Genomic DNA, 21,125 nt, shown 5'->3' on the forward strand with positions numbered 1-21,125 from the left:
TACTTTTACCTGAATTACAGCTGGGTGTGAATGTGCTCAAAAACATGTTGCCTTTTCTTCCCTGACAAGTGTTCCGCACATGCAGCTGACATAAAGGAAAAATCCTATCCAATGAAGTGTTTTCTGTGTTAACTTCTGTCTTTTGCAATGTCCTAACAGCTGTGAATAACAAAAAGCGCGTCAATGTCTGCTAATGTCCGATTCGCGATGTAATGACTCATTTAAACCGATTCATTTTGTTGAAACAACTCATATGTCAAACTCTGAACTCACGAGACTCACTGTGTGAACCCATCAAATCAGTCTCTCAAAACACATCAGAACACAAGCGTGCTTAGACCATTTAACAAAAGTGGTTAGTAAGATTTAGTATTTAAAGTTTATTTTGGACAATGTGTAGTAATAAAGTACACATATAATAATTTAGTTCTGAGTTACTTTTGAGTTTTGAGCTAGCTAATTTAATTTTATGTGGTAAAAATAAAGAAGGCCAGTGGCAAAATTGCAGCTTTTTGCAAAGAGGGCAATAAAGGAGGATTGTGAAGAGTGACAGGTTATATTTGTGTCAGATCATTTCATAGCCAATATATAACTTGAATATAAAAATAAATAAAAACAACTGTATAAAATAACAAATACAAAGTTTCTTTGCATTTATTTTGGATTTATTGGGCGAGCAAGTGTTAAAGCGCAAATATGAAGTGGTCTATACCCGACTATTATGCAAGGTCAGACTCATTACGATTACAATAAAAAAGGATGCGACCAAATTGTAAGTTGGTGCGACCAACTAAGAAAGTGAGTCGCACCAGTGCGACCAGTGGGAAAGTCTAGAGCCCTGCATAAGAATTGCACGATATATCGTCCCAGCCCTATTTTATTGGTGCACCACAAAAATATTTAGTAGTGAGTTAGTTGTAACTTGGTGCCCCTTTACGTCAAAACTTGCTGCTTACGCACAACTGGTGAAACCGGCCTGAGAGAATTTCATCAATATCAGTGGATCATGCAGGAGAAACAGAGAATTTTGACATTTGAATAAACACACAGATCCAAGGCATCAAGATTGCTTCCTCTGTATTAAGACATGACTGTAGATTTGCATTTCTCTGAAGTGACAGCTTGCAGTGTTGACAAAGAATCTACATGTATTTAATGAATATACCACAGCTATCACTTTATAATAAACTTTAATTATCATTATTTTACATTGTTTAATGCTTAACAGATCATTAAAATGGCAAAGGTGGTTAGTCAACACTAAAAGCTGCTCGTGTGAAGAACCAGGAAGCTTGATCTGTCATGTCACATGCACTCTGGGTCTATGCATGCGCTATTAAGCACAAATCCACGATAGAATGAGTCGCTTAAGGAGGAAAGGGTGAGAAAGACCAACAATCTAGTTATGTGCTCAGTGTGTGATATGCAGGTATGCGTGAAAGCTTTAACAATATTGTAATCCTCTCCAGCCAGGCAAATAAGCATTTGTTAACATGCACTCGGGAAATACAGAATGGGAGGGGCTGGTGGTGTTTAACACAAGGAAACACAACAGCTACTGATCTAAACTGAGTGAGCGTGTAGTGAACATCTCTTTCAAATTTCTTTGGAAACCTCAAAACTGCAATGACCAATAGTGTATAAGTATCTGGCAACACAACAAATCTGTACAGAACACACAGACACAAATACCGAACTGACAAAAGAGTGATAACAAACCATTTTATGTAGATAATATGAGTGTTGTTTGTAAATCTAAAATTTGGAAGAATTTTCAATTTTGGGGGGAACTATACCTTTAAAGATAATGGGCTTCCTAACAATGTGATGCAATCTATCAAATTTTACAATCATTGGGTTTTTAATGGCTAGTTCAAATGTCCAAAACAAGCATGTGGACTACGGTGAGCTGCTCCCTGCCACTGATATAGTATCAGGGTGTTGCTGCACATGGTCCAGCTGTCTCGCATACCCAGGAGACCTGAAGCATCTGTCATTGTGCCATCACACACATGGTTGACCAAAGGGCCCCTTTCTCTTATTCAAAACCAGCCTCTGCTCATGAGCGAACCACAGGAATTGCTAAACTCACACCATCCTTTGATCATTTTCAGTGCTCATTCATCTACCTGATGTCCAACACAAGCACATGGTAAATGGAAACAGTACTGCTGACAGACAGATGAAGACATGGACCCTTGAGCAACACGCTGCTGCTGCCTAGGCAACATAACATCCACAGAGGGGCATGTTTATTATTGAAGAAAACAAGCACATAGGGAATTACAGTATAACCTACTTTGTTCATTGTGAGAGAGATATACGGATGGATGCCTATTTGTTATTTAATCCCACACTGTCTGTTTAAAATGACACAGCACAGCATAACTTTAATTTACAACTTGTTTTACATCCTTTGAGCTTTGGACATGAATGAGCATAAAGGGGGACAGTTCACCAAAAATAGAAATAATGTCATTTAATCACTCTCATCATGTCATTCAAACTCAATTCTTTCATCTGTGGAACACAATAGAATTATCTAAGCACTAAAACATCAGTATTACGTCATGAGCACTCACAACATTCAACGAAAATAGCCATGCGTGACGTCACAGCACAGCATACTTTTTATTCGTCACAGCACACTCTTGCTTGTATGGAAGGCCGTTTCATAAAAAATTTCTTTAGACGTAACGTATACAGACGTTAGATGCGTGGACACGTTATTGCACCTAAAGACGTAATTTCGTCTATAGACGTTAGACGCGTGGACGCGTAATTGCGTGTAGACGCGTAAACCTTAGTGGATCAGTTGTCAAAATAAGAGTCACATCCAGCAATGCAGATCCCACTGATATTTTATTTTAGCTACACTTTCCTGTTGGCTGTTATACTTATTTTATTAAAACATGGCAATGATATGCTTAATTTAATGATTAAATCAATAATCATTAAACAAAGTCTTTTCAGGGGGAAGAAATAAAACAGTTGTAAATGGGTACTTAACTGATTAATATGCAAATTTGTCCTATGGTGTGGCAACATGGTGACGGCAAAATTTTTGGAAAAAACCTAAGAACGAAGATAAATCTCTCTTATGCCATTTTATATGATAAAATCCCTGTTATGTTATTTTATATGATAAACATAAATATTAATAATATAAGATAATGTAAAATTAACCAATTTATTCGTCAACTACCCGTATACAGGTTAACCAATATCCTGTGCTGTGATCAAAAAATCTAAATTTAAATATAACAGGGCTGTGTTTCCCAATAATGTTGTCTCTTAGCACGCTACGAAGACTCTAAAGGTAATCAACATTATTAATCAGACTTACAATATCAAGGGGAGTAAGATAAACAAGTATGCCATTATTGTGCAGCCCTACAATGAGGTATTTTGATATTGAAATCAAAATACGATAAGTACAAAATACAAAAATTTTCATGACAAGAAAAATAAAAAGTAAAGGGAGTGAATGCGTGTTGTTTCCCTATTTTCAATTTAAAAGGTGTTCCATGAGATAACCTACCTTCGATTATACATGTGTTTGGGAACCCCTTATTTATATTATCATATATGTTGCTATAGTGTCATTATTTACTAGTGTCATTATTTAGCGCAGAACCCGGAACATATAATCAATAGCTATAGCAGGAAAAAAGAGCTGAATTTAGGGGCTTTGTATTTGACAAAGTTAGACCAACACGATCCAAAAGCTATTTGCTGCCATGGCAGGTTAACTTTTCTATCATTATAATTGCAGCATAAATTGTAGCCAGGTTTTCACGGTTTAAATGCACTAAAACGCTCCGCGGAAGGCGCCGTCTTTGATTTAGCCAAAAAATTGCTGTGTCGCTGCAGTCTGACCAAACTTTATACTGCAATCTTTGTCTTTAAATATACGCAAAATTGTTTGGGTTGCCAGCTGATGCACCTTATTTAGATAATATCATTAAAAAGCTAACAACCATAAGTGTAAAGACAATTATATTCTTTGCATGAAAACATGTCAACATAATGGTATTTTTAAGTTTAGAATTTTATTTGTAAAGACTGCGATGTAAAGAAGTTTTTTTCCACAGTGGCCACTAGCGGGATGAACTCTTAACAGTGACAAGAGTGCTCCAGACCAACCTTCCGAACGTATAACTTACAGAAGGTATACTTAACTAAGTGTTAACTGTTTCGGGAAACACATATTAACGATAAGGTACAACTTAAGGTATAACTTAAGAACGACGTATCGTTAAGGTTTCGGGAAACGCGGCCAGATAATTCACACTGTAAAACTAATCAGGACACCACACAACACAATTTGTTCATTGTCGATTGATTTTTTGTCAAATAATTTTTGCCCCCCCCTCTCTCTCTCGCTCTCTCTCTCTCTCTCTCTCTCTATCAGTCTCTCTTAATTTTGTGCATATTATGTTTTAATGTACTTGAATGCTGTATGTTTCAGGATAAGTTAAGAAGGTTAAGTTAACCACAGGTTAAGTGGGTCAAGGACCACGCAGACACGCACAGAGAACATCAGACTCAGAATATAAGATGTGCAGAAAATAAAACACAAGTAAAGGCCAAGATTCACAGACCAGCCACTAGGCAATGTATCATTGGAATGGAAACATTGCTTGATTTAATGTAAATTTTAATGTCAGTTAATGACATTTATTAATGTAGTAAAGTTAGTAAACTATGCAAGTTATCTTACGAACTTGTCTTTAAATGGGTTGATGTCAAATGGAGTTTAAGTGACATTTCCAGCAAAATTGTACAGCTCAATTTATAAATTGTCATTATATGTTTTACGTAAATTTTACTTGGCCAATAATTGTTTACCTTTAACCAAAATGAATGTAAAATAATTTATGTTCACTGCTTCACTTCTTGAAAAGGTCTCCTACAAGTCATACTTTTTACAAAGATTTTTTTTGGCACTTAAGTCACTATCCTTAAGAACATTTCTGAGACTTTTTCTACATATGGGCCCTCACCTGTGTTTATGTTTGGGGAAATACCAGTAGATTTCACGCCATGCAAGTGAGATTAACTAGTGGGAACACATGTGTCACTTGGCCGTTGTGGTGACTAAAAAAATCCAGTTCATTATTTGCAATAAGTTTCAATATCTTGTGTAGACCTATTTTGGTAATAGAATTAATCTTACGTTTCATTCATATAATGAAAAATCAAGTTTTAGGCCTACCCTTTACTAGAAAGAATGAATGTGTATTTTCCCCATATTCCATTTAAAAGTATTTTGGTGGCTCTAGAAATAAACCTTTTAGGTGGTTTCTGGAATGAAATTGTTTGAAATATACAATAAACATTTTTTAGCTAATGCTGCTCTCTAGATTTTTAACTGATTGACATACGGACTATATTTCAGTAAGCCGTGCAATTTAAACATAACTTCTGATGTGCACTCATGTTCATGCCATTTATAATAAAAAAAGAGACGACCGTGCACTTGATAACACTGGATGCAGCCATCACGGGTGAGGTTAGGGGCTACTACATCCCTGAAATTAGTTTGCAGGGAGGGATGTCTGGGTTATAACCAGCCCCCGCGTTTGGCTTTTGCGGACCTGGGATAACGCATTCTTAGATTTCTTGTAGGGCTGGGCGGAATGACGGAATATTCCGTTACTGCGGAATAAAATGTCAACCGTAAGAGATTTTTCTATTCCGTGTATTCCGCGGAATGTAAATAAGTAGGCGTGGTTAACTCGGCGCTCTGCAAATTAGGCGCTATTCTGAAAAAAACTAATGAATTAATCCACCCGTAACAAATGTCATATATCAAACATTCTTTTGACCTTCTTTCAGTCTGTAGTTTAGTGATCCGCTCCAGTCCGGCGCTTCTCTCACCCGCAGTGCTCGTGTAGGGATCTGCGCCAGCACTTAAAAGCTGTTAATAGTTTTATAAAGTTTAACTTCAGGCGAGCCAAGGTGAAACTTGCGTTGAAATGCGCGATGATGCTCACGAGCGTGTGAGCGCTTTGATGTGACGCGCTTCTACCTCCAGTTTTGGGAGACGCGTGAGGAGTCACCAGAGACTTGCAGTGCAAAAACAAGCCCGAGAATAAACAAACCTAAAGACAGAGATTCGCAACACACTAAAATTGCTCATCCAATAGAGAGTGAAGAGCGATAAAGTCCTACAGTACAGACCCCATGAACACCAGTTTATAATACTAGTCATATACTGTACTCTCATTGTTTGTGCATATTCATACTTTATTGCTATATATGTTGTCTATCTTCCTACTGTATACATATTAGGGCTGTGCAATTAATCGAAAAATGATCGTAATCGTCAATTTTGGCTTCAACAATTACATATACAAAATAATCGAGTTAAAACGATTATTGTGCCACATTCCATTTTGCAAGGATCCTCTCTTTTCTCGTGGTATAAATCCACAGCGCACCCCCTTCTTTTACAGTGGTTCAGTTGTGCTATTTCTTTACATTTATTTTTCAATTGAATTCACAGTTTAAAAGCAAAGTTATTTATTTTCTATGTTGTTTTAAAAGTTAATGAGTAATCGTGTTAAATAATCGGGATCTCAGTATTGGCCAAAATAATTGTGATTATGTTTTTTGTCATAATCGAGCAGCCCTAATACATATGATATAGCCAGAAGATAAATATGAATAAATAATACATCTGATTATCAGAACTTAATTTGATATCTTTAGTATATTTTCATAACTTGCCTACATTTTAACTATGCTGAGCATTTAAATGAACTGTAATAAATAAATTAGTTAAATCAATCTAAGAAAAATGAGGTATAAAATATAGAATTATAATTGGAGATTGTTTCATGAAATATATCGTTACCGTGAAATAAAATTACTCATTCCGTGAAATAGATTTTTGGCCATTCCGCCCACCTCTAATTCCTTGTTTGCCCATTATATTCAATTAACTTGTAAATGAAATGCTTAATCAACCACTGTAAAAGGAGCCCATTCTCATGAATGAAATGCATATAAATAACACACGCTGTTGCAATATCGTGTAACTCTCCAAAACAACAGGTGTCAAATTTCCCGGTGATCAAATTAAAATAACGAGAAATACATAATGCATCCCCTAAATGGCCCAAAATTAATCCTCAATTATAATGATTAATCTTACAAATCAGAAACAGTTCAGCATTAAAATCCGAACAATAGGTAGCCTATTCAATATTCATGAATAATTATTATTTTCTGTTCTTTTTTGAGCACATCATAAATAAAAAACATTTTCTGCTCTACAGGTTTTGCTTCTTGTTCTGGTGGTGTTGAAGTCTAAAGAGTTTTCTATTGATTTGTTCAACACAACGCGCTTAGTTTTCTGCTACTAGTTTTTATTTATATAATAGGCTACAGATCAAAACCAAACAGACATGGAGATAGAAATGACATAGAAAACGACATCAATGGATTTATATGTGGTGTAGCCTACCGTGGTTAGAAATCATGCTTGAGGTCATATAGTAAAACAAAAACATGAAATTTTTCATGTTAATAACGTTCCAAGTCCGTTATCTTATTTACACTAAGTCCAGAAATGCATGCCCGGCTACGTTGCTGCCCAGGAAAAGCAAAAGCGAGCGCGATAAAACCATAATAATTCAAATTGTGTGTCCTCATAAACTACATTTACATAAACGAATATTGGAATAGTTTCATGAGCTTAAATCTTCAAAAATAATATGAAAAAATCTGCCAATCCCTATAGCCTAGTAATTATGTTCAAGATTGCAGAAGCCTGTGCGCATCAGTGTGCCTGTTCTTAAGTTACACTTATTTTCCTCCTCTGTTTTTTCCTGTAAAGTGGCATTGAAACACTTGGAACATTGCAATAAAAAGCACTATATAGACTTTAATTGAACAAGTTAAAAAGCTCCAGTAGCAGCAGTTTTTCCTTTACATATTTTAATGTGGGTCTACAATACTGTAACCCATTGAAATTGGTTGAGAAATGTAAACGTTATTACGCTTCATACAAAAAATAAAAAACGCAGCTTCCTCTACTGGTTTTCTGACATTTTTCGTGTTTTTAACATGATTTTAATCTACATGTACTGTTCGTCGTGATTCGGATATGCATGATACTGGACAAAAATGTGTTATGTGTAATGTTAAAATGCAAATGAGAACTTTCTCGGCATCCCCTAGTGTTCGGGACTCTCGGCTGCAGCCCATGTTGCCCATTGGGTTGATGGCATAATAAATATAATTTTACAAATGCACACATTCTTGAAAAATGCGTCAGCATTTGTTAAGAAAATTTCACAAAGCCATGCTTTCGATGGTCTGTCTACCGCTTGTATTTTGAAATGCCCTCTTCTCCCCTGTCGTGAAATCACGTATATGTTGACGTATTCGGAACTAGGACCATATGTAATGCCTCGCATGAAGGAACATCACGTTTATATGTATAATTCATAAATGACACGTGGTTACGTGAATGATGACGTCACGACTATATGTTTAATCAATTTTATGCAAATCTTTCCGTTTTGTGACTTTCCATTGGCTAAAACCAATACGTCTGTAGACGAAATTGCATCTTTAGGCGCAATAACGCGTCCACGCGTTATATCGTCTGTACACGTTACGTTTAAAGACATTTTTGATAAAACGGCCTTCCATATGCTTGCTCCGCGTCTAGAACATGACGTCACTTGAACTACAAAAGACAGGTAACTTTTTAAAACGCAGAATAAAACAGAGAAATGTACCAGTCTCTGATCTGTATGCAGTGTTGGGTGTAACTAGTTACTAAGTAATTAGTTACTGTAATTAAATTACTTTTCCCTTGAAAAAGTAAAGTAAGGGATTACTCTTATTTTTTCTGTAATTTAATTACAGTTACTTCTGATGTAATTAAACTAAATACTTTGTGTAATATGTGTGTGTGCAGAAGAGGAATTTACATAAAAATTCAAAGTCTAACTTTAAAATCCGTGCTTTAATGTATAATTCTCACATTTGTAATTAATAATAATACTTTATGAAGTTTTATTTTATTTATTTGAATGAATTAAAAGAGCCGTTTCATGTCCATCCTTGAATCACTTAACTCATCAAGGTTGATGTAGGATATAGAAAGTAATTAGTAATAAGTAATTAAATACTTTTTGAAGAGAGTAACTTGAACAGTAATCTAATTACATTATCGAATGTGTAATTAGTAACTAGTAATTAATTACTTTTTCAGAGTAATTTACCCAACACTGTCTGTATGTTTGCGAGCATTTAAATCAAAAGGTTTTTCTTTCTCCAACGACAACAACAAGATTTTTATGTTGCCATCCGATGTCAAGAGTGAATTGCATTGATGAAAGCTGAAGTTCACTGCAGGCAGTGAGTAACAGGCAGGCGGGGTGGAGGAATTATGTCGTGTTACTACCATCACACTGACATGTCATTAAAACACTTTACAAAACTATGACAGTAGCGAATACACCGCTTGTATGCCTCAAGAATAATGTTACAACAAAGAGATCTGCGGATTGTTTGCATATCTGCGCCTATTCCAGATAATGCATGAACACTGTCACCAGAAAAGATAAAGAAACTAATTCCTGCTTTTAAGGATTTGTGATTGTCATGTACAGATTCCTGGTTTGCCTTTGTTCTTTGAATGATAAAAAAAACCCTGCATCGCTCATAAGAACATTTGTTCCATCGGTTTTATGCTGGTTTTGCATTGAAGCAGATCAGCACACGGCCTTTAACGGGCTAATATACTTTAGCATGTTAGCCTCACATCCTATTCTCAATGTTACTGTGTCGTATTTTCCTCTAACAACGGGTAAACTAGTGAGTCGCGCAACAGACGTGTACACGCAATAAATACACTGAGATGTGCAGCAATGACACGCATCCTACCTGTTTCCGCAAAAGCTTTTAATTCCAGAGATGCTTGACATAACAGCGCTCAACATTAGCCACCAACAGCGCTGCTGTACTCAAACCAAACCCCGCTCGCACTGCGCATGCGCCCTGCACTACTGCACTTCCACAGAATGTTAGTGCACCTCGTAGCGAGCAGTACACTGCATGCTGCTTACTATTTATGGGCCGGACTTGAAAAAAGTGACATAAGATCTAACTTTAAAATAAAATTAGTAAACTTTAACTGATTATTACTTATTTGTGGACACCTTATTTTCAGACGTGTATTTACAGTGATTTAGACACGAGTTTTCATATTTGTTTTAAATGTTATTTGAATGATAAATAAAAAAGATAATAGTTCACCAAAAACGATCATTATGTTTTTTAAATTCAAGATATAATTTACTCACTTTTATACCGTTCCTGATGTAGGACTTGTAGGATGTAGGATAAAGGCCCGAAATGTTAGCCAACATAAAGTAACACAAACATCTCCAAGTGGCTTAATAAATGTCTTCTGGAGCGAAAATGTAGAAAAAAACATATTGACTGTAATATACAAAAATTCACTGTTAAATTGGCACTGTGCTTTAATTAAAAAACATAAAAAAAATGTTTAATTTATAAAATAAGTAGTTATTCTATTGTTCAAGTATGCCGCCGCCACCTGCCGCAGTTCCACAGTTGACCAGCAGATGTCATACTTACTCACAAAGCTGCATCCTTAGGGAAAGAAAGACACAAACACTTGAGATGATGTAACTGTGTTTATTTTCTTGCCATGCAGCTATGTGTCATGACCTTTAAATTCATCTCACAAGCTTGCCCTACATATCGGAGCAAAGCTTAGCCAAAATACAAGAGCAATAACAAACAACCAAAAACAGTGCATTGGCTACAGTTCTATATATAGTCTTTCTTTCCTTGCCACAAGAAAAAGGAAAATCTTTGCCAAGTGGTAGTTTAAAAGAAAAAAGTGACATAAATAGTTTCTATTATTTCATCAAAAGATATTCCTAAATTTTAAAATCTCTCTCTTTGACCATAAATAGCCGTATATATTTTAATATAGCTGATTATATATCATAAAAATGTGCAGTATGTCCATCTAATGATGGCCCTGGCTGTAAAAAATGACGGATGCCCATCTTATATTCATTTACAATTGAATCGAACAATAGATTTGCAAATAAAATGTCTAATACAGACGTGAAAATATCCAACACATCAATCTGTTTTGGCGGTTGCACACAGACAATACAAGCAGCTCATCACAACCAAAAATGTCCTGCCCCATTATAACATCAAAGCAAATTTTTAAAATTCAGATGCAAACAAAATCGACATTTCCAAGGGAAAAAAACGATACAACTATGGAGATAAAATAACAATCATAATCCTGATATTAATCCATAAGAGCAGACAATAAGTGCAATAGGAAGTGTGTAGGATGCAAGATACGGCCACACAAGTTCAGGACACTCACAGCGCTGGGTTGTTGTGTGACACAGATACACAATCATACCTCCTTTGCCAAAGAATGGCTTTGTCAAAGGCAGCATGCATGATACAGAGCCAAGCCAGGCTGATAGACACTCGTAAAACACGTACTAAGGCGTTGCTGCATTGCATTGGGTGATAAAAAAAGTAAAACACTATTGTAAAGGCAATTTGACATCTAGCAAGAAACATATATAACTAGCAACCCAGTTTCATTAAAAGTATGAAAACGAATTTAAAGGAGAAAAAACAGTTGAATTGCAAGTTTTTCATTGATGAAGCATGAGCTGAACATTGTGTTTTACGAGTTAGATAAACACTAATATGACTTTGCTGTCATTTCGACTACAGGAGGCAAAGTGAGATTTAATAAGACCGCTTAAGCCAAGACCAGAAAAAAAACGGCACTCTTTTAAATTTCTTATTGACAATTCTTAGCTTATCAACAGGAAAAAACAATAATAGCACAGAATTTAACAGTCTTAAGTGATAATGCATTCATATTCTTTTCATACTCAACCAAGACATACATTTGCACATTCATACACATATACTGTATAAACATATAACAGACACTGGTCCAGGCAAAAGATTTAACAAATGATAAATCAGTTACCGTTTTTTTGGAATAAACCATAAAAGCAGAAACTGTCCCATCGTAAATTATTGATGGAAAAATAAATTATATTTAAATCAGCGAGTTTTTAATATGTGATGTCATCAAATTTACCATCTCTTTATAAATTCTCAGCCCTCTTAGGAACACGTTTCATTGCACAAATCTAATTCTCAGTATGGAAGTTCTCACGCAAGTCAATTGTCTATCAGATATGAACTCATCCTGAAAATTGTGTGTTGATGCTGTGGATAGGATCTAGACCAAATAAACGGATACACAACATTTTGAAAACAACTTCATGGAAGTTAGAAATGTTTTCCAATAAATAAGGGTAAACACTAATTCTGAAAGATAACTAGAACCCAGTCTCCTGTAAATGGCCTTTTTTTAGTCATACCACAACAAATGAAAGCAATGAAAATGGACGTTACTGTTTTGTCCACTGCAAACAAAAATCCAGAACTGATGCGCAAAACATCAAAGAGAAACTGTATTCTATGTTTAAACACACTGAATATTTGTACGTGCATTTCATCTTTGAGCAAAATGACACTGTTTTCATAACAGCTGTCTTGTGCTTATTATATCTATTAAAGGAACAGCACACCAAAAAATGAAAATACGAAAGACTAAATTTACGTGGCAAAAAAACCTCTCTCATCTTATTTGTGGCAGTATTGTCAAAAGTCAATGGTGCCTCATCAATGACCACCGACAATGTCCAAACCTGGCACAACATGTCTTGAGAGATCATATTTTATAATTTACATACTGTACGTGAACCCAAATCTAGTGTACAGCTTCAGGAGATATATGCAACTTTTTGAGCAGGGTGACCCCAGTCCCCATTTACTTCCATTGCGTGTGGTCATTTCAATTTTTGTGTGAACTATTCCTTTAAGAACTTAAATAACGATTGCCTATGAAATGTGTATACCATGTGATACACAGGTACATTTAAACAATATTGAATGATTGTTTCGAAGAATGACGCCCAACAAACATTTCATGCACATTTCAGCGGCCAACACTGCAGTAATAATGCAAGTACTATTAATTCCAAGCACCTTGGTTATTCTTGATATATATTTGACTCTATATTGTAAACATTGATATCATTGATATATCTATAATAATCTTTCCAAAGAGACCATTATATAGTCGTTTTACAGCAGATTATGATTTATTCAGCTAGTGAGAACCTTTGCACAGAGTTACGCGATGTGGGTAATTGGTTCCTAGCTTGGAGTGAGTTTTGATTAGCTGACATCAACAGTTACCTGAGGTGGAGTTTGTGACTCAACATGAACATTCATCCACAAGCGGTGATTAAAAAACAACAAACAAACTGGGAATAGATGTCATGTGATTACAATTAGAGGGCATAGGTAGCTCTTATGAAGAGAAGACGTAACTACAGAAGGCTTCCGGCGCTGTCTCGCCGCCTCATTTGACTCCTATAAGGACAACTCTACCTTCTACCTAAGGAGTATGGTGGATTCTTGGCATGACCCCTTGGAATTGGAACGTGAGGGGGTGGTTGTGTCCGGCCCCTTCAGTTCCCGTTAAGCAGAACCTCGGGTCCTGGACTGGGTCGTGGGGGGTCTCCAGGCCTGGGTGAGCACATTGGTATCTTCCCCATACTAAGACCTCCAGGAGAGAAGGTCTTCCTGTGAGCCACCACAAGACAATACAGCTTAAAACTCGAAAACAAAGTCTCAAGTCGCAACAAGAATATGGTCATAATTCTTTTCTGGTAGGTTGTTTTAAAACGCGAACTATAAAATGCAACAAACTAAATAAAAGTTACATAGTCAGTACATACATTAAAGTCCCCGTGAACCGGAAGTTGCGATCATTTTTACTTCCGTATTTTGACGCATTTACGAGTGAAAGTTGAATTTTCAAATGAAAAAAAAAAAAACAGTGGGCGTGGCTTTCGCCTTTCTCTAAGATTTGATTGGATGCATAAAACAGCCGTTGCATTTTAAAATGGAACTGGTAGCAGACTGACAGTTGAAGGGGAGGAGTTAACGGATGCTCCGCCCAAGCCGTCTAACATACTTCATTTAAGATGGATAGTCATTACAAAGGAAGTGCATTTTCAGATTTTAACTAAAGATTATGAGGGCACACAAATTTAAAAAAGAGAATGACCCACATTGATAAACTATTTACAATAAACGCTGCAATATTTCATGAAAAAATTGGCATTGTAATTCTTTATTTCACTTGGACTTTAAATGTTTCGGCAGTAAAAATGCATTACCCAGTTTTAATTTAATATTTTAGCCTAAGCCATGACAATCCCTGTTACTTACCTGAATGCCATCTTCTTCATAAGGTGGGCATCCATTCTGTCAGGCAGCTGGGAACCGCAAGTACTGAAGCCCATAGAGAGATGACTCTTCTGTGAGCATCTTTGTGTGTAAAGAGCCTCCTTTAGACAACACAAGACAACACTAAACAACCCCAAAACTAAACGCAACCTAACAGACCAGGCTTTGGAGTTCCTACCTCAGGTTTGCAGTCCAGTGTCTCAATGTCCTCCATATCCAGAGCAGACAGCTCTAACTCGATGTCTCTGTCCGGCTCGCTGTCTGCCCCATCTTTCCCCAGCAGATCTGAGGCTTGCTTTGACCCGCTGCTGAAGGAATTACGTCTGACGTGCAGACCCGACGCAGGCAGATGTTCGCTGTAACACCACAGACACACACACAGACGCGCTCTAAATCAATCTCGAACCGACACACACAACTGACTGTAGCTCTGCTGTTTGATGTTCTCAGACTAGAAACTCAAAATCAGGTGAGAGAAACGTGTTCTCCCATTCAGAATCTGACCTATGAGCATCATCATTGAAACATCACTGGTAAGTGCAAATTAGAGAAATGTCTTTAGGCCCGTTCACACGATAACTATAAGGAACAATAACTATAAAAATAAAGTTTAAAAATGATTCTAAATTTAAGTGTTTCAATTTATTTAAAAAATAATTGGAACTGAAGGACGAGGTCAAATGTATTTTCTTTATATCATTGTTTGTTGTATATTGTATCCATATATTATTGCATTATTTTTTATTATTTATCACTATAAGCATATCACTATAAGTTACTGGATAGCCAGTTATGCGAGATTTGATATACAGCCACTGAAAAAATTAAGAGATCATTTCAAAATCATTTTCAGTTTTTCTGAATTGACTATTTATAGGTATGTGTTTGAGTAAAATTATCATTTTTGTTTTATTCTGTGAACTACTAACAAAATATTTACTCCCACATTTCAAATAAAAATATTGCTTCTATTTGCTTTTTTTGCTATTTGCAGAAAATGAAAACTGCAGAAACGGGTCACAATTACAGACAAGATGCTCTGTATTTTTTCAGACCTCAAATACTGCAAAGTCAAAATCAAGTATGCACTTTTTATATTCACTTTTAAGCAATAAAACAGTAATATTTGTACATATATTTAGGAAAAGTTCAAAATCATTTATTTATGCAATAACCTGGAGTTTATCACAGTTTTCATGTGTCTTGTCATGCTGTCAGTCTTTCACATTGCTGTTGGATGACTTAATGTCACTCCTGAGGTTTGATTTTCAATTCAACAGACACTGGACTGGAGACAATACATCTAAAAATGCAGATTCTGGAATGATCTCTTATTTTTTCTGTGGCTGTATATAGAATTTTTACAGTATGTTCAAAATAGATTGTCCCTGCTGCAAATTAGTACCTATTGTACTATGTCTACAGCTTTGTAAATACAAATGAGAGGAGCTATTTTCCGGCTGCTTTTCTATATTTAGAATGTAGAGTGGACAGCAAGGCCACAATAGCAGAAAGGGAGGGGTCAACAGGAGGAAAAATGAAGACTATGTTTCCAAAAATCTGTAAAATCGTATGTATGTGTATACAATCGCTAATGAACTATACATGCAATACATGATAAATGAACTATACATTCACGAGCAAGAAATCAGAGCGGTTCTCGTGCGTGTAGCGGGGCCATGAGAAATAAATAACATGGAAAAACGTAAAAGTTCTGAGATTTTTAGTTGAAACTCTAACCTCTCTAGAAAGCTGGAGTGACTGGAGGAATCAGATCCGCGTGGGCCCCATCTGAGGTCACTGTGACCGATATGAGAGCCGTAGTCTGTAAAGAGAACATGATTTATAAATGACTCTCAAAACCAAAGAATATGCTGCTCCAACACAGAAATAACAACTAAGGCTACAAAATATTTGAACCGGACATGCTGTTTAAAAATGTGGATCATGGTTGGCTACTCGAAGAAGAAATATGGCCTAAGAGGGCACTTGAAAATGGAAAATGTTTATGCCCCATTTACCCAATAATTAGCTTTTGGGTCAATAATCTATTACTGTACGTTCACACAGCCGCCGTCGAGCGTGTCAAAAATCGCTCTGGCCGCCTTGCCAACAACGCTGTAGAAAGATTCGTGGACGCCCCCTGGCACTCTGACATAAACCAAAGTTAACAGAGCTGCGTTCTCTGGAATCCTCTCAAGCGATGGACTTCTACGTTCTGATTGGTTGCCACCGAACCGCGTCATAGTTCATTACCATAAAGTTGACCTGATTTCAACTTTCCTCGACGCCCTCAACGGCCAAGACATGCCGGCTCACATTGAAAATGAATGACTTCCGGCCACTTTGAAGCTCTCGACGGCTGCGATGTGTACGCACAGTTAGGTTTAAAAAAAAAAAAACGTTAAAAACAAATTCACAAAAAAAACACAAACATTTTATTTGAAATTCTGATATTTTTGCAATATACTACTATAACGCCACAGCAGTGCAGTGTTGGCTTGCTCACCGGGAGACTGCATTTATTTATTTATTCATTTATTTATTAGATATTATTTATTATAATGATCTTGCTTGGTCTATAAACACCATGCACTGTGCTGTGTTTTACCTTTCTGTGTTTTTCTTATTTGCTCCTGTAAAGCTGCTTTGGAACAATGCACATTGTGAAAAGCGCTATATAAATAAAGTTGAATTGAATATACTAGTGAAAAATGTCTAGGTGGCGTAACTGTCTGGAGGTTTTGATAAAACTGTTTCATTACAGGTAAAGCTCAAGGGACAATCAATTTTAACTTAATTTTAGGCATAAGGAAAAACCTTTTATTGTTATTACTGTAAAAAAAAAGATTCATATTTGATCTTGTTTTGTTTGTCAAATCAAAGTCAATGTGGCGTAGATAACTAATTATTTTGTTGTCAAGACTCATGACCGTGTGTAAAATTTCGACCTCAAACTCATCCAATTTTGATCTGAATTGCGGTTTAAAAATCCATTTCGCACATGTAAATTTTGAATTAGCCTGACAATTATTTGCATGTTCACTTGATTTCCAGTAATGCTAAATAATAATTTTACAGAATGTCTCTTTCAAACTAAATTTTGACTGAGGCTTTCTTTAACCATGAAAACGCAAAAAATGTATAACATTTTCTGCCTTCAAAGCTACTTGAAAATAATTTAAACGTGACACATTAATCTTGTTTATTGCTTGCATATCACCATTATCCGACCAGTTTATTGTATATCACACAGGCCTAGTAAAACGACCTTCATTGCTTCAATTACGGTAATAACATGCCTTCACTCTGTCAGTATCTGAGTCGAGCACAGATGCAGATTCTAACCTCTGAAATTGACTGATGTTGTACCGACGCTTCCCTGTGAGGCGGTGGCTTGGATCGGGTCAGTGGTGTGATAGCCAGTACGAGAGGCTCGAGAAATGGCTCCCCATTTGGAAATGATTGGCCCCTCTCCGAAAGGAATGATGGGATCTTCATCTTTCAGTCTCCTGTAAGGCTCTAACATGTGAAGCCATCGTTTGCATCCGCTCTCCCCTTCCTATGAACATGCCATACTGAATAAGTTTAAGGCAAACCATAAAAATAGAAAATGTATCAAAATGTAAATTTAAGATCGAATCAGTGTGAATGTGATCTGAGGTGACTCCCCTTACTGTTCATATTAAACTGAATTTAATTTGAGGAAATCAATAATGACTGTATGTCACGTGAGGGACAATGTACAGGCAGCCGGTTGTTATCGCAGAAATAAGCCCCGACCGTAGTAAATCATGGTCTCTCTTTGAGAGAGGCCGGTCTAAGGGTGCAACCAAATCTGCCGCGTTCAACATTTGCATCAATAGTACGAAAATTCAGGCAACACAACAGGTGAGACAAGCATCTTTTGATGATACTGTAACTGAATTAGACATTCCAGACGGTATTTTCCACGATGCATGGCCAGAGAAGACATCAGATGTGATGTTGATGAGAACTTGTGGCCAAATGCAAGAGAGATGGAGGACTAGAACCCTCACTATACTTTTGTTGATGTGTTGAATTTATTTTTATTCTTTATTTTTTTATCGTCATTGCAGCCCTGGAACTTTTTTACTCATTTTTTCACCTTTGTACTGTGACTTTCAAAGATAAAGTACTACTGTATAAACAAAGAAAGAAAACTTACTGTACGCATATGTAACAAGACTGATTAAAAAATGCTGTAGTACATTCATTAAAGTGAAAATGAGTTATTCTATGTGAAAGACAAATAATTCAACATATACTCAACATAAATTCATAATTTCTGTGATGCTCCTTGTTGTTAGTGTTTTTTAGGTCAGCATGTTATGAATGAACTATGTTTTCTGAATGAGAATTGTTGTCAGTGTTATGTTGGAATGAGCTTATTTTGAGACATAGATGAAGTGTTTTGTTGGTCTGAGTGAGTTTTGGAGGTGAGATGAACTGTTTTATGGGAGGCAAATCCTGAAAAATTTAAATAAATAAATTAAACGATGAAAATGAAAACCAGATTAGCAATTTCATTATACACAACTGCGTGCACAATATGTGCCAAAATGAAAAATAAAATGAAATTATTTTATTTTCATTTTTACACTGACAATGCGTTGTCCCTGTCAAATTGAAAAAGAAAATACAATTGGTGATTTGACATTTCATTTTCACTAAAATCTCGAGGCAAGACTGCCAATTTGAAAATGAAAAGGCAAATGTGAAAAATAAATTGTAAAAACATTTTTTACAAAGGTTTTATTAATGTTCACGCAACAATACTGACACAATTCAAATTAAAATGTAAACTTTGATTTTCATTTTATTTTCTCTTCACTTTTATTTCATTTTCGTTTTCATTTTATTTTTCTTGTTCACGGTCATGCAAATGACATGTTAATTAGTGGGTGTGGACGAGCGTCTGCATTACTGGGAACGCCCACAAAAAAACGTCATATCCGTTTATTCGAACGAACGTGTGGAGACCTTGTCAGGCGCTTGGCCTTAGCGCTTTGTAATGGTGACGATGACTGTGCCTGGTGCAATACCGAAAAGTTATTGTGTGGTGTTCTGCATCTCTGATAAGTTAACAGACGAACAAACTAAAGCATTGGAGAGCCCGTATCTCTAGCGTGCCCTGAAACATGCCGGAGCGCGATTGTCCCCACTCCGCCGCTGACCTGCTCTTACACTGTACATTACCATCCGCACCCGAGCACGCTATCATCATTACACTGTGACTGCTTTTAAGAAAACATAAACAAAGCGATCTTTCTCAGCACAATAGAATCCATCGTAATGTTCGGTTTGAGGTTGATAAGATGTGTTTAACTTAACGCGCGCGGTGCGCAGACCAATTCGCTTATGGTATCACGAGAGGGGCTCGTATGTGTTTAAATCAGCCCCGCGTACTTCATTCATTATGATTATGAGCCAATCGTTATACGAAGTGCTGCACTATGTTATGAATGCATGTTTTAAATGATGCGCCTGTTTAAATTCCCTGAAGTTCAGCTGTCATAGCAAAAAACATCTAATACGCACAGCACTATTCATTCGAATGTTTTTTTTGTCACACGGCGCGGTGACACAGGCCTGCACTTATAAGTGTTGTAGGTATTAGATGTTTAACATTACGATGGATTCTATTGTGCTGAGAAAGATTATGGTAATGTACAGTGTTAGAGCAGGTCAGCGGCGGAGTGGGGACAATCGCGCTCCGCCATGTTTCAGGGCACGCTAGAGATACGGGCTCTCCAATGCTTTAGTTTGTTCGTCTGTTAACTTATCAGAGATGCAGAACACCACACAACAACTTTTCGGTATTGCACCAGGCACAGTCATCATTACAAAGCGCTAAGGCCAAGCGCCTGACAAGGTCTCCACACGTTCGTTCGAATAAGCGGATATGACGTTTTTTTGTGGGCGTTCCCAGTAATGCAGACGCTCGTCCACACCCACTAATTAACATGTAATTTGCATGACCGTGAACAAGAAAAAGAAAATGAAAACGAAATAAAAGTGAAGAGAAAATAAAATAAAATGAAAATCAAAGTTTACATTTTAATTTGAATTGTCTTGCCTCGAGATTTTAGTGAAAATGAAATGTCAAATTACCAATTGTATTTTCTTTTTCAATTTGACAGGGACAACGCATTGTCAGTGTAAAAATGAAAATGAAATAATTTCATTTTATTTTTCAATTTGGCACATATTGTGCACGCAGTTGTGTATAATGAAATTGCTAATCTGGTTTTCATTTTCATCGTTTAATAATTTATTTAAATTTGGCAGGATTTGCCTCCCATACTGTTTGGCCAACAGTCATGTTGGTAATGCAGACTGTGTGAAGAGTTTTGAAAATGTGGCTTCAGTATTGAACAATGCTTGTTAGCAAAAAACTGTAATATGATCTGCAGTGACTCACGTTTATTTTGATTCTGGAATCAATAGGAATGTTGTATTGTAAGTACATTTAAAAGTGCAAATGTAGTCTGACTACCTTTATGCCTACTCCACATTGTCAGTGAATCACCAAAAATGTTAAAGTCAGGAAATGTAAAAGCAAATCAGTTTGAATTTAATCTGAAGTGACTCCTTTTACACCTACACCACATTCATTTTCAGTGAATCAACAAAAGTGTTATACCAACTTTATATTGATTTTAGAGACTAAACAGGAAGGTTTTATTACAGCAAATAAATTCAAAAGCAAATGAGTGTAAATGTGA

The 21,125-nt window shown here is 36.3% G+C and overlaps 2 protein-coding genes across 8 annotated transcripts in view; both read right to left on the reverse strand.

The window, feature by feature from the left end:
- Nucleotides 1-10,028, reverse strand: part of LOC130545795 (rab GTPase-activating protein 1) — a 95,377-nt gene extending 85,349 nt beyond the window's left edge. For 2 of the 4 annotated variants that reach the window (XM_057320563.1, XM_057320562.1), the window contains exon 1: nt 9,910-10,028. The gene's annotated coding sequence lies outside the window, so the exon portion shown is untranslated. The remainder of the gene's footprint in view (nt 1-9,909) is intronic. The other 2 variants (XM_057320564.1, XM_057320565.1) reach the window with 2 other exon arrangements.
- A 644-nt stretch (nt 10,029-10,672) lies between these two features.
- rc3h2 (ring finger and CCCH-type domains 2) overlaps nt 10,673-21,125 on the reverse strand; it is a 32,111-nt gene continuing 21,658 nt past the window's right edge. For 2 of the 4 annotated variants that reach the window (XM_057320850.1, XM_057320851.1), the window contains exons 15-19: nt 17,725-17,938; nt 16,117-16,201; nt 14,555-14,732; nt 14,359-14,477; nt 10,673-13,707 (exon numbers count right to left, since the gene is read on the reverse strand). In XM_057320850.1, coding sequence (XP_057176833.1) covers nt 13,593-13,707; nt 14,359-14,477; nt 14,555-14,732; nt 16,117-16,201; nt 17,725-17,938 — 711 coding nt within the window. In that variant the 3' untranslated portion in view covers nt 10,673-13,592. The remainder of the gene's footprint in view (nt 13,708-14,358; nt 14,478-14,554; nt 14,733-16,116; nt 16,202-17,724; nt 17,939-21,125) is intronic. The other 2 variants (XM_057320852.1, XM_057320853.1) reach the window with 2 other exon arrangements.

The sequence above is a fragment of the Triplophysa rosa genome, linkage group LG22 (genome assembly GCF_024868665.1).
Source record: "Triplophysa rosa linkage group LG22, Trosa_1v2, whole genome shotgun sequence".
Classification (NCBI taxonomy): Eukaryota; Metazoa; Chordata; class Actinopteri; order Cypriniformes; family Nemacheilidae; genus Triplophysa; species Triplophysa rosa.